Here is a 13,806-nt window from a genome sequence, read left to right as displayed (position 1 = left end):
CCTTATTCGAATTAAAAGTGTTTTCAACCTTACACAAAATCGTAACTACACATTAAGAGTAAGAAAATTAATGGAAATTTAATTTTAATCACTTTTTATTAATCAAAATTTTTATGCAAAAAATAATAAGATAATTAAGAGAACGTTTATTAATAAACTATTTAATTAATTAATTGACCATATTATATATCCGACTGTATTTATTATCTGACATTTATAAAAAAAATAAGGAAAAATAAGTATTATAGGGTATAATAATAAATTGGCAACGTAGCCTCCTATCAACGTCAAAAGTTAGCAGATGTCCCGTAATACGAATCGAATGTTTTGATTTTTATTTTGGTTATGTTTTGATAAATCCAGTTCAAGGATCGAAGAATGTAAACTAAATGGTTTGGTTTCCAAACGGACCGTCGACAAATAACTCAATAATTAACAATTTTTTTGTTAACGATGTTAGGAAGTGATACGGATTGATAAAGATATCTGATCGAAATGGCCGAACCAAATTTAACCATCCACTTGGCTTTGGATAAAAAACCCATTTCTATACCGATTCAGGGCTCGTTAACGGCGGAAGATGTGTGTATCGAAGTGTCTAAGAGCCTCAAAATCGGTACCCTGGCCAGGCATCTGTTCGCTTTGCGAGTAACTGGTAAACAAGTGTTCCTACCGCCGTCATACATCTTCCAAGAGAAGCAGTCACTCGATTTTCGGATACGGTTCAAAGTTGCTCACATCGGCAAGCTGAGGAAGGTGGACGTGAAGGCATACGACTACTACTTTCATCAAGCACGCACCGACGTTTTGGAAAATAAAGTACCTGGGTTAGTTTACGAAAAGTACAAGAAGGAGCTGGTGGGTCTGGGCATTACGGACATGTACAGGGTGATCCTGGAGACGGGAGTAACGAGGGAGATGATCGCGAGCGATTACAAAAAGTACCTGCCTAAAGATGTGTTGAAGAAACACGCATTCTTCATCAAGAAACCAATCTATGATAACCTGGGGATGTTACAAAACAGCCAGCTTGACGCACCGTATGTTTTCAATTGTTTTGCATCATGTCTTACTGTATTTATATATTTTTTAGATATGTGAAAGCAGAATACATTCGACAATTGGACCTCATTGCACCTGAGTATCTGTCGGAAAGTTATAAGGCTGTCACAGACCTGGATGGTCAGCACCCGTACGCCATCACGGTAAAATTGTCCCCGTTCCTGGCCAACGAACCCGGATTAAAATATTGTTTGGAGTCAAAGAAAGACGTGAGTATCTAGAGGCAGGTAAATACAGTTATGATGTTTGCCAACGTTTTCAGACGTGGATATTGATATGTACCATCGAAGACTTGGGTTTCATCGCGATCCGAAAAGATGGCGCCATCGAAATCAGTCGAAAAAACGGGATTCCATTCTACCTGAAGTTTCCCTCTATCGACAACATGTATTCATTCATCAGTTTGATGGATGGTTACTACAGGCTAACGTGTAAATGGACATTCAATTTATGTAGAGAGGTTTCGACGCCGTCTTTGAAAAAACTACACATGATGAAATGCCATGGACCAGTCGGGTAAGAAGTCGTTACTATTAATTCCCAATCGTTACTTAAATGAGACAAAGATCTACTAATTCCTTAAGAAAAAAGTTACTTCAAATTGTACAAAGTTATATTTTTTACTTTAGAATTAATTTGGTAATCTTCGCGGAACTATAATAAACACTGCGTTTTTTCTTAGTGGGGAGTTCTCCTATGCCAAACTGGAATCCAAGAGAGCGAACAGAATGGGTTGTTTCATCATCAGAGAGAGCGAGACTAATTACAACAACTATTATATAGATGTTTGCATGAAAGACAGGTTCGTATGTGGGAGAAAAGTCCGAATAAAACCTCACTTGTGATTTTTTCCAGCTTAAAACCGAAAACCTTCAAGCTGGAGAGGATCAAAGACGACGAGTTCATTTTTAACGATGACTTGACTAGATACCGCACCGTTCATCAGCTGATTGAGGCTTACAACGATCCTTACGGCATGGTTTACCTGCAGGAATGTATTCCACCTTCCGAATACGGTACTGCCATGGTTTTCCAGTTATTTCAGCTCGTAATCCTAATCGTCGAACTGTTGCAGATGTATCTCCGCTCCTGTTGTGTAGGAACGAGAGCGTGGTCGGTGATTCCCTCACCGACAGCTCCTCGTTGAACGTTCTGATCCCCACGGGACCTGTATGTATAAATTACAAAGATCTCCAGGTGTATAAAGGTAGGTGGTGTCGTTTTATATTGTCAGAGCTGTTAGAGTGTCAACGATAGCTATCGGATATGCGGGTTTCGTTCGTATTTTGTTCGATTCTCATTTGTCTCGCGGCCGGCGATGAACTGACCGATTTCGGGAAATGTAAAGTGTCCGGTCTAGGCGTGGAATACACGGGCGAGATCGCCAAGACCGAGTCGGGAGTGCGTTGTCAGTCTTGGAGCATGGAGTTGCCCCATAAAATCGATACTAATCTTACGGACGATAAGTTTCCGGATGGGTCCAAGAAGGCCGCGAGAAATTACTGCAGAAATCCTGGTGAGTACCGTAGTTTCTGTTAGGAATATCGAAATTGGTTGTTTATGACCAGTGATAGTGATTTTAGGTCTGAATTCCAAGACGGTATGAAAATTCAAGTAGTCAACTGCCCGAACATTTGGTTGGTGGTAAATTGCCTTGACTTATTTCTGTTTAGTTCTTGTTCTTTCAACAAATTTATTATCTATTGGTATAGTGTGGTCTGCATATATTATTCTTCTTGGTGACTTACACAGTTTTGTGGCCATTGTTGTGTTAACTTATGTAAAAGTTGTATTTTTAATATTGATCTAATTTTTGCTGCAAATGTTTATATATTTTCTAATTTAATTAAATCAAAACCTGGATTCAGGATTGTCTTGGTATCTGTTGAGCACTAAGGAGGCTAGTCTGTAAAACAGGAATTATATTTCATCTCACTTATTTCCGTTCATAGTTATTTTTCTTTTAACAATTTTGTTATCAGTTGGTATAGTTTGGTCAGCCTATATTATTTTTCGTGATGACTTAGGAAGTTTTGTTGTTATTATTGTGGTTTTATCATGCTATCTTTAACAGACCGAAGACCTGATGGTCCTTGGTGCTACACGATCAGTGCTGATCTCATCTACGAGACCTGTGCCATCCCGTTCTGTTCCTTTTCTCAGTGCAGAGCGACGGGGCCGGGATCCGAGTACGGAGGAGTCCACCGCAGGACCGTTTCAGGTCGTAACACCTAATCCCAGACCTCGTTATTAGTTTTATCGTCGTTTTTCGTTTGCTTGTAGGCAGGAAGTGTCTAAAATGGGATAAAGATCGCTCCAAGGTTCTTATCGGCGGAAATTACACGAAAGTCGTGAAGGCTAACAGAAGCTCCTTTCCCGAGAACAGTGCGTCTAAGGCGAAGAACTACTGCAGGAATCCTAGTGGTGATCTTGGTAATGGGTCATCGCGTTGTTACGCTGTTGTTTTTATTGGTTTCCCACGATAGGGGGTCCATGGTGTTTGGTTGAAAACGATGAACAAGACTATATAGAGAAGGAGTACTGTGATATACCATTCTGCGATGATCGAGAGTGTTCGGTGTTCGCTAGAAACTACCAGACCTACACTCACTATACAGATTTTAATGGTAATCACGCGGATGATGAAACGATGGGTATTTTTTTGGTAAAGTGATAATTTTAGGTAGTGCGATGGCTAGTCTTAAATTCGACCTGAAACTGTGGAATTCGGACGACTTCAACAACGCCAGCGCCCGTTTGGTGCTCAGCGTCTTGGCCCTGCCGCTGACCGGCAAGGAAATCGATGTCCTGGGAGTGGGTGTCGAGATCTTCATATCGAACAAGCAGTCCGGCTTGAGGTAAACTTATTGGTGGTACTCGTGGCTTGATTGTGATGATACTCGAACCAGGTTCGGGAACAAGGACAAGCCGGATTTCGAGGACACCCCCGGCTTATTGACATCGACCAACTTCACCACGTTCGCTCTGAGCTGGGATCGGGGCTTCATCACGTTCGGCGTGGAGGGCCGGATGAGGCCGATCTTCTTGGCCGAGATCAGGACCAAGAACAATCTGCTCGGGTTCCAGCGGGACAAGTTCGATTTCTACTCCGTCCAGGGCACGAACGTCCTGTGGAACATCCCGTTCTGCCTGGAGGACGACGAGTGCGACGTTCACACCACCACGGGCGGTTTGTTCCAACGCTTCTGGCCCTTGCGTCAGAAGGATATCGGTGAGAGTCGTCAGGTGAATCGAACCTGGTTGTTGGTATGTACTGTTTTGATCTAATTTTTGCCCTGTGGAACATCCCGTCCTGCTTAGACACCACTATGGTCGGTTTGTTCCAGTGCTTCTCGCGTTTGTGGTGCCAGTACTTAAAATAAAACAACCCTATAAAGACAACATCATTTATTCAAACGAGTACTGTCCCTAATAATTTGACCACTTACTGTATATAAATAAAAATTAATATATATAATATATGTATATATATATATATATATATATATATATATATATATATATATATATTTGAGATCATTGGTGCCTGTTTCTGTTCACTTTCGCACTTCTTCGGCATTTCCAAGCCGTTTACCAATTAAGTCATGTTTCATCGACTTTAAAAAGTGGAAATCAAAATAGCTGCGCCTGTTATTCTCTATTACTGGTCTATTTTGCAACGATACGCCATTCAATTTCTTAATTGATATGGGTAGACATCTGCAGTAACAGTTTCATTCGGTTTTGGCAATTATTTTTTGTCAATTTACCAATAAAATCAATTAACCAATCCATTTTAGCCTCCATAAGTTTCTAAAAGTGTTTGATGGGCTTCTCAGCAGATGTCTCCGCCAGAGTCTAAACATAGGGATGTCTGGCATGCACCTTTAAAATTTTATTTCGCCACGTTGCCAGTTCTCGCAAGTTATATGTACATTTCGAGAATGTTGTCTGAGATTCAAACGTTAACATAGACCTTTAAATCTCGAACCGTTTATTTATAAAAATATTTGATTTTAAAATCATTTTTGTTATAGGGGAAAAATAACAAAAAACAGTAGGTGCGATAGTAAATATAATTTGTCACTAAAAAAGCTATATGTACGAAAATAATCTAAATTTTGAAAAATGAAACTCCTAAGGGCATATTGTTGAGGGTTAAGCTTTGAAGGTATTAAAAAATAGAATTTTTTGAAATCTCTGGACTGAAGTACCTCCTTAAAGTTAAAACACTGATGTTCTTTCTTTTTATTTAACACAATTATTGTAGTGTATGACCTGTACTTATACGTGAGAGCCTTCCATTCGGCCTCACTGTTGATCACCGCCTCGCCCGTATCAGACTATCCCCATTTCAAAATGGTGCTTTACGGGCCCAATGGCTTTACCAGGTTCACCGTCAAAGAACACGAGGGCGCCTCGGAGATCGTTCTCAAGGAAATCCAGTTGGAGGATATCGTCAGCTATTGGGAATGGAGCGAGTTCTCCGTATCGTTCTTCGCCAACAGTTTGCAGGTTCGTGTTTATCGCGGCGTTAAACCCCCTCGGCTCACGCAATATCGTTGCGCAGATTTATATGAAGAAAGCCATAGGAATGCACTCGATCTTGGAGGAGAAACACGACATTTTCCGAACGCTGAGATGGTTCAGCGTCGGATCGGCGAACGGCGTGGCCCACTGGAGCTTCTACTGCGCCCCGCCCGAGTTTGCCCGACCCCCCGTCGCTCTGTTACCGGAGTGCGCCCTGAATCCCAACGAGCCAGACTACAAAGGCACCCAGGTAGGATTATCTCCTGTATCCGCGCCTCCTTGATCGATCCAAAATTTCAAGGACGTCACCAGCTCGGGACTGCCCTGTTTGCCTTGGTCCGGAGCCAAGATGTTGCCGCCCGAGGCGGAAGGGATGTATCCCGACTGGACCGCCCGGTTGCAGGCGAGGAACTACTGCAGGGACCCCGTCGGTGGTGGGCAGGGGACCTTCTGCTACGCCCTCTCGCGAAACTCGACGAAAACCATCGAGAAACGCTTCTGTCGGTTGAGGCGTTGCAAGTCTCAGCTGTGCAAGATGGCGGGCACCGGAAATGACTTTATCGGTCAAGTGAGCGTCACCAGGTATTCCAGCGGCACTATTTTGTTAAATTTAACTCTCGAGAGAACCAAAACCCGTCAAATACTTAATCCTTCGCATCATCCTGTCCAGGGGGAACAGGATGTGCGATTCCTGGGATCCGAATCCGGAGACTGCGGTCCACTTCAACTACATGTTCACCTTCAACGACTCCTACTTCGCCGAGATGAAGGCCTCGGACGCGAGGAATTTCTGCCGAAACCCCAGCCGAGACGTGTCCGGTAGCTGGTGCTATACCACGGACCCAGAAGTGGTCCAGGACCTTTGCGGCATCAAGGACTGCGACAAGCCCGAAGAATGCACCGTTATCGTCTCGGGATCGTCCAAAGGTGATCGATCACGGACCGGTTTCTTCTCTATTTTCCGCCTTGGAAATGTAGTAGACGTTTTAAATGTTATGATTTTAAACAACAACTATACTATTTTGTATAATATCTCTCGAAAAAACACTACCCATGCGATAGTTGCACATGGATTACTTTTGGCACCTGGATTACTTTTGGCACTTGGATTACTTTGTACATAGTTTACTTTTCTTATCAATTAATTTTGAATGTGGATTATTTTTACTCACAGATTACTTTGACCCGTGGATTACTTTTAGCACGTGGATTACTTTTGTTTATATCGCATTGGTATATTTTTTATTCATTGTGATCCACTTTTGCGTATAGATTACTTTTAACTCTTAGATTATTTTGTCCATAACTTATTTTTCTTATTAAAACCAGATTACTTTTGGCACGTAGTTTGTCTATCGAATCCATTTGGAACATTGATTACTTGTGTCCTTATATTATTTTTTCAGATCTGTTACTTCTAAGTGTTAACTATTTTTGCGTATAAATTAATTGACGTATTTTTATTCATAGATTATTTTTTTGTATCAGTTAGTTTCGAATGTGGATTTTTTCCGCGTGCTGATTACTTTTGCCACGTGTATTACTTTCGTTCGTAGGGTATTTCTTCACATCAATTATATCAATTTTCTATAGATTACCTTTTAAAAGTAGTTTGAAGTAAATTATTTAACGCTGAAAAAATAAATCAGTAGAAAAAAAGAAAATGCTGATTTTCTTTTGTATGCTTATTATTGCAGACAGAAAGATATATGTCCTTCCGCAGTGGAAGGAGGAAGGCCTCCACGGTGGTCTGAGATTCTCGTTGAAAGAGTGGAATCCCGATTTGCTGTCGGGATTCTCTTTCTCGCTATACCCCAGGAATGGAAGGGGCGAGATCGAACTCATCATCGGTACAAGCAATCAGTTGTGGGGTTTCGTACGGGGTAAATCTTTTACTATTTTAGGAGCCGATATGAACGAAAAAGTTGAGCTCTATCTCAACGGAAAACTAATGGAGAAAAAGACGTTTCCTCATTTGATTTTAGCTGGTAAATGGACGGACTTTTGGTTGCAGGTTAGGAAGGGTATCGTTCGTTGTTGTTTTTTATGTTCGCCATTGACTCGTCAGTGATTTTACGACAGGCGAGGTACTATTGGGTTTCAAGGGAGTTCCCACGGCCTTGTTCGAGTGGAAACACCAGCAATCATCAGAAGTGTTCGAGCCAGCGTTCCTCTCTTATCGTACGCTGTATGATACCATGCCCATTGGGGTATTTTTTGATGTAAAAACTCGCCGTCTTCATCAATGCGGGATATCTGATGATGCTCTATTTCAGTGCGAAGAGTGTCATACCGAGAATACCACGGAAGGCAGTTTCTTGAACTTCCTGCCCGTGGGGCTTCATTCGACTGAGGAGAACACGGTGCATCGGAACCTAACGCTCAAGATCAGGGGGGTTGGCATTGCTTGGATTTCCTTCACGTGGGTCACGAACAATTTCAACTCGTACCTGTTGAAGATCGATGCTCTCAATGGTGATGGTGGTGGTTTTTTTTATCTCATGACGAAGTCTACATATTGTTGTTGTAGATGTAGTGGGTTTTTATCGAGTGGAACCTCCCCCGAGAAGCATGGAGGGTCAGATGTTTCCCCTGGTCGAGGTACCAGTTCCCCATCCGATCATCCCGACGAATTGGAGTCATCTGCTGGTCGCGTGGACGGAACGACGCTTCTACGTGGAGCTCAATCACGAGCCGGTGTTCCACCACGACAACGACCGGCCTCTCTTACTCTACTGGTTCTCGGTAGCGGCCGCCGCCGGCTGGATAACCTGGAGCGCGAACTGCGAGCCCCTCGACCTGGACGGGCCTCCCGTCGACGGCGGTTGGTCGGAGTGGTCTCCTTGGAGTTGCACGGTGTCCTGCGGGGGCGGGGAAGGCTACCGGACGAGAACCTGCTCAAATCCGCACCCGAACATTTTCGGCAAATTATGCCAGGGGTTGGCGGGGGACGATCTTTTGTTTCCCTCTTCTGATTGGTGATGTTGCAGGGCCCCTACCGCCACAGGTCAGTGCAACGACTTTCCTTGCGGTGATATCAGCCCGGACACGCTCGACTTGATCCACAAGAACCTCCAATCCAACAGCTACAGTTTCCTGGTGGACGAAGACAGCGCGGTCCTGCTGAGGAACGAGCGAGAACTCCTAAAGCAGGTCAAGAAGGAATCTCCGGAGGCCTTCGTCGAGTGGACGTTGAACGGGATCTTCATTGGCCAGAATCGGAGGGTGTCCTTCGAAGGGGACGACATATCCATCCGCCAAGCCAAGCCTTCCGACGCCGGGACTTACGTCTGCATGGTGTACCGCATCAACCAACGCCGGGTAGTGCTGAAGGTCATCACCCTAGCTGTCAAGTCGAGGAAATTCGACGTGGACACTCGGGCCACCTGGTCCTACACTCTGCAGTGTCACTCGGTGATCCTGGGCTACGTCTACACGGACCTGAGCCTCATGCTGATGCTGAACGGCGGGACCTACCTCGATTATGGCACCACGACCCTGGCGGCCGTCAATTCGCACACCTTGGACCCGCTGAACCGCTCGCATACCGGCAACTGGAGCTGCGTGGTGCAACAGAAGGACCTGGGGCTGAAATGGACGACGAACTACGTACGGGTCAACGTGAAGAAGAGGCCGAACTTCTACACGAACCTGATGGAGGACAGGCTGACCGCCCCCCTCTTCGGTCACTTCCGGTCCGAAGACGCCGTCCTCGCAGCCTTGATCGTTTTCACCGTCTTCGTGTTTCTGTTAACCGTAGTGTTTTTGTTTGTTTATTTCAAGTATTGTTCTTTGAGATCGCGCTATAAGAGAAATAGAAGGATGTAGGATCGTTGGTGGTATTTTATTGGCGCGCTAACAGCTCTATTATTGACATAACTCGTGAATTTCGCACAGAAAATATCTAAGTAACGATCTTTTCCGGTTACAGGCCAGGCCAAGGAGGGTTCCAAGGGTATAACGTTGGTATACAGGGGCATGTGGAAGATAGCTCGAGGAAAGAAGATGGAGGTGGCGCTGAAGGCGTTGAAGCAACAATCCCCCGAACAGTACCTGAAGGAATTCCTCAATCTAGCTGGTCAGTGGGCCTTCCTCAAGTCCACTGCCGTCGTGCGGTTCTTCGGCATAGCCATCGCGGTCAACAACGTGTCCCTGGTGACGGAATACTTTAAACTGGGCCCGTTGGATCAGTATCTGCGCGACAACTGCCACATCATCAAGACCGTGGACCTGATCGAGGCGGCGAGCAATCTGGCGTCGGCTGTGTGGCATCTGGTAAGTTGTCTGTCGGTTTTCGCAGGAGGGAAGGGGCTTTCACTGCGACTAACGCCTCGTTTTCATTCTCGCAGAAGGAAAATGACATCGTCCACGGGAAGATCAGATGCAGAAAGTTGATGGTGAACTGTCACGAGGAGAACGCCTTCACCGTCAAACTGTCCGACCCGGGACTGTGCAAGAAATACGAGCCCTGCGAGTATGTGTATTTAATATTTTTTACTGACCATCCATTACTAATCCGTAGTAAACGTAGATTACTTTTGCACGTTGCTTACTTTTACGTATCGGCTATCCTCTCATATCCATTATATTTTACATTTAATTCTACATATACATTTCAATTACTGGCCACATTTTCACATTGATACCTTTCTCTTATCAATTACTTTTGTAGATCACCTTTTACGTAGGTTATTTTTTCACATTGGCTTCTATATCATGTCGATTACTTTTACATATACATTACCTTTCTAGTAGATTAGTTTTAAACGTCGCTTACTTTTGCGTATTGACCACATTTCCATATCCATTACTTTTGCATTTAGATTACTTTTCTCATAGATTGTTTTTGCATGTCGCTTACTTTAGCATATCGGCTACCTTTTCATATCCATTACTTCTTCATATTGATTTTTTCAATGTCGATTACTTTTGCACAAAGATGGTTGGTTGACTTTTACGTATCGGCCACCTTTTCATGTACAATTAGTTTTTCACATTGATTTCTTATTCATCTATTACATTTATATATAGATTACATTTCTCATAGATTATTTTTGCATGTCGCTGACTTGCTTTTGCACACATTACCATTTCCCATATATTACTATTGCACACGAATTACTTATGTCAGTAGATTACCGTTTCCATTTAATTTTTTTAGCAATAACTTTTGCTCATACCTATCGATTACTTTTGCAAATAGATTGCCTTTGCCATTTATTTTTATCAATTTTAACTCGTACAGTACTGATTCCCATATATTACTATTGCATATTGATTACTTTTTTATGTCCATTGTTTTTTCGCATTCAATTGTTCCTCTATTGTTTTCCAGAATTCATTGGATACCAGTGGAATGCTACACGACGTTGGATTATGCCAAACGATCGACTGCGGCAGATGTTTGGGCTCTAGCCACTACCCTATACGAAATATTCAATTACGGCAAGGTCATGCCCAATACTGATCACGTGCAAACTATGAGAGTGAGTATCTGAACAACTATGAGATTGAGCCAAATGACTCAACGTTCATCCTGTTCGCAGTGGTACAAGAGTGGAAAGAGATTACCCCAACCGCAAGGTTGCCCGGAGGAGATCTACACTCTGATGATGGAGTGTTGGCATGCCGATCCTCATCGCCGGAAACAACCTCAGGAAATAAGCCGAGATATCAATCAGCTGCTGTACCAAGTCTACAATTCCAGGAAGAAGCATCCTTACGACACCATCAAGAAAACTCACACGGTGTCTTCGAACTACAGTCTGAATTCCAACAATACTGGTAAGACCGACTGTCCCTGTAAATTCCTTTCGTGACATTGTTTTTTGTTAAAGACACCACCGACCTCTACGAGTTGACATCAGCGAGTAACCCGGAAGTGTGGTCCAATCTATCGGAGAGCAGTTTCTCCAATGCCTCCTCGCAACATTGGCTCCTCAGCTCCCAGGACTTGACTTTCGATTCAAGTAAGTTGGGGTATTTCCGACGCGCGTATTCTCATCTCCAGGGATTTTCAGGCTTCGGAGACTCGAGCGACATCACCAGGCTATTCTCCAACATGAACTTCACTAACACTACGTCCTTGAGCAGTCTGAACTCCATTCAGAGCATCTTCGAGCTGGACGACGAGTGCAGCGTGGTGCTGCAGGGCAGGATAGGGATGGGATTCTACGGTGATGTCTACAAAGGTTTGCGAACGTTCAACGTTCATCGTCGGATTTGCTCTGATCGATATTTGTGCAGGAACCCTGGAGTACTTCACCAACGAGGACGTCCGAATCGTGGCGGTGAAGAAGCTGAAGTCGTCGAGCGTGTCCAGTTGTTTGGAGGATTTCGAGCGCGAGATCAAGATCATGAAGACGCTGAAGCACCCGAACATAGTGGAGATCCTGGGCGTGCTGAGAGATCCGGAGATTCTGCTGGTCATGGAGTTTGTCCAACATGGTTCCCTTCAAAGTTACCTGAAGATTAACCGAGAGACTTTACAGACCAAGCAGCTGCTCAAATACGCGTCCAATATCGCATCGGTGAGTTCGCTTGTTCTCGCTATAAGGGAAAGAGTATTATTTTTGCATCAATTACTTTCGCATATTTATAATATTTCCTCATTGATTACTTTTTCAGTATTGATCGGGTTTTTATACCGATTACTTGTACAAGTAGATTACCTTTCCTATTCATTTTTTAACAATAATTGAAGAATTTTCACTTAGACCTTACTATTTCTCATACATTACTATTGCATATTTATTACTTTTTCATATATATTACATCTGCTCATTTATTACGTTGTCATATCGATAACTACTCAAATACGCTTCCAATATCGCATCGGTGAGTTCGCAGGTTCCTGCTATAAAGGAAATAGTATTATTTTTGTATCAATTACCATGGCATATTTATGTCTTCGCATCGATTACTTTTGCACATTGATCAGTTTTTTTTTATATCGATTACTTGTACAAGTAGATTACCTTTCCCATTCTTTTTTTAGCAATAACTTTCATACATTACTATTTTCCGTATATATTAATTTCCAAAATAATTTACGTGCCAAAGTAATCCATAGAAAACATAATAAATGTTGCACTTTATAACGATTCCGTGACGTCGGTTACAAAAAATTATGCCGTGATTACACCTAGTAAACGTGATTAAGCAAGTTGTTATTGTTTAATATTAAATGTATCCGACAGGGTATGGACTATTTGGGAAAGAAGAACATAGTACATAGAGACCTAGCCGCCCGAAACATTCTGGTGGTCGACGACAACCACGTCAAGATATCCGACTTCGGCCTGGCGCAGTTCATGGGCACCAACGACTACTACATCCTGAAGAACCCCAATCGGGAACTGCCCATCAAATGGTACGCGCCCGAGAGCTTAGGCGAGGGCAAATTCTCGGTTAAATCCGACGTGTGGTCCTACGGCGTCACCCTGTACGAAATGTTCAACTTCGGCGAAGAACCGCCCACCCTGGCCAACATCGACAAGGTGCCCGAGGGCCAGGAGCAGCAGGTGCTCCTCTCCGCTATAATGAGCGGAGCCAGGTATGTCCCGCCGTCCCCCCATCGCCTTATTCGGTCATTACCACGCATCGTTCCAGATTTCCGTGTCCCCCCACCTGCCCCCAAGCCATCTACGCCCGTCTGATGTACCCCTGTTGGCAGAACGACCCTCACACGCGACCACCGTTCAGTCAGGTGGTGACCGAAGTGGAAGACCTACTCACACAATACTGAGGGATTTTGATTGCGGCGAGGGCGAGTGACAGATGAAGGAGGAGGAGATGTTGTTGGGTGGATCATTTAAAGCTTTAATCGTACCTGCTGAGTGAATGTCTTTGGAGCGAGCTTAACGAGTAATCGTGGGTCCCGAGATGGCACTACGTATATTTTTTTTACGGGAGGATTTTTCCAGAGCCATTCGGGGAATTTTACTATTTATATACGTGGTTTAACATTGTTGCTCATTTATTCCAAGCATTTGTGCCATTTATTGTACACATAAACGTTTTATTGGTGTCAGATTTGTGTATATATTTATATAAATATAAACTATTGATTGTTGATATTTGGAGATATTGTATAATTAAACGACTTTAATCAGAAGTTTTTTATTTATTGATGATCGCCTTATTTACCACATACCCTTATTATCTTTATAAATCTCACTAGAAATCGAAAGCAAATTGCACCCCTGGACCTTT

The 13,806-nt window shown here is 43.4% G+C and overlaps 2 protein-coding genes across 2 annotated transcripts; both read left to right on the top strand.

Moving 5' to 3' along the window:
- Positions 1-296: 296 nt before the first annotated feature.
- On the top strand, positions 297-13,708 carry hop (tyrosine-protein kinase hopscotch). The gene is made up of 15 exons (XM_076412899.1): positions 297-1,040; positions 1,094-1,271; positions 1,325-1,578; positions 1,745-1,864; positions 1,918-2,078; positions 2,138-2,269; positions 9,524-9,867; positions 9,942-10,066; positions 10,928-11,078; positions 11,139-11,376; positions 11,430-11,561; positions 11,613-11,783; positions 11,839-12,122; positions 12,792-13,147; positions 13,204-13,708. Exons 1-15 carry the CDS (start codon positions 496-498, stop codon positions 13,337-13,339), a joined length of 3,327 nt encoding a protein of 1,108 aa, XP_076269014.1. The 5' UTR covers positions 297-495; the 3' UTR covers positions 13,340-13,708.
- Positions 2,278-9,511, top strand: LOC143201686 (uncharacterized). Its single transcript, XM_076412901.1, is given in 15 exon segments — positions 2,278-2,578; positions 3,137-3,283; positions 3,346-3,495; positions 3,549-3,689; positions 3,746-3,920; positions 3,972-4,294; positions 5,333-5,577; positions 5,633-5,842; positions 5,894-6,174; positions 6,263-6,537; positions 7,290-7,442; positions 7,497-7,659; positions 7,661-8,067; positions 8,123-8,531; positions 8,583-9,511. Coding segments are annotated over 15 exon segments (4,167 nt in total). The 5' UTR covers positions 2,278-2,328; the 3' UTR covers positions 9,421-9,511.
- Positions 13,709-13,806: the final 98 nt, after the last annotated feature.

This window comes from Rhynchophorus ferrugineus, unplaced genomic scaffold (assembly GCF_030347505.1).
Source record: "Rhynchophorus ferrugineus isolate W39M unplaced genomic scaffold, kcgeb_rfMv2 rfM8, whole genome shotgun sequence".
Classification (NCBI taxonomy): Eukaryota; Metazoa; Arthropoda; class Insecta; order Coleoptera; family Curculionidae; genus Rhynchophorus; species Rhynchophorus ferrugineus.
This window is presented reverse-complemented; position numbering and strand designations above follow the sequence as displayed.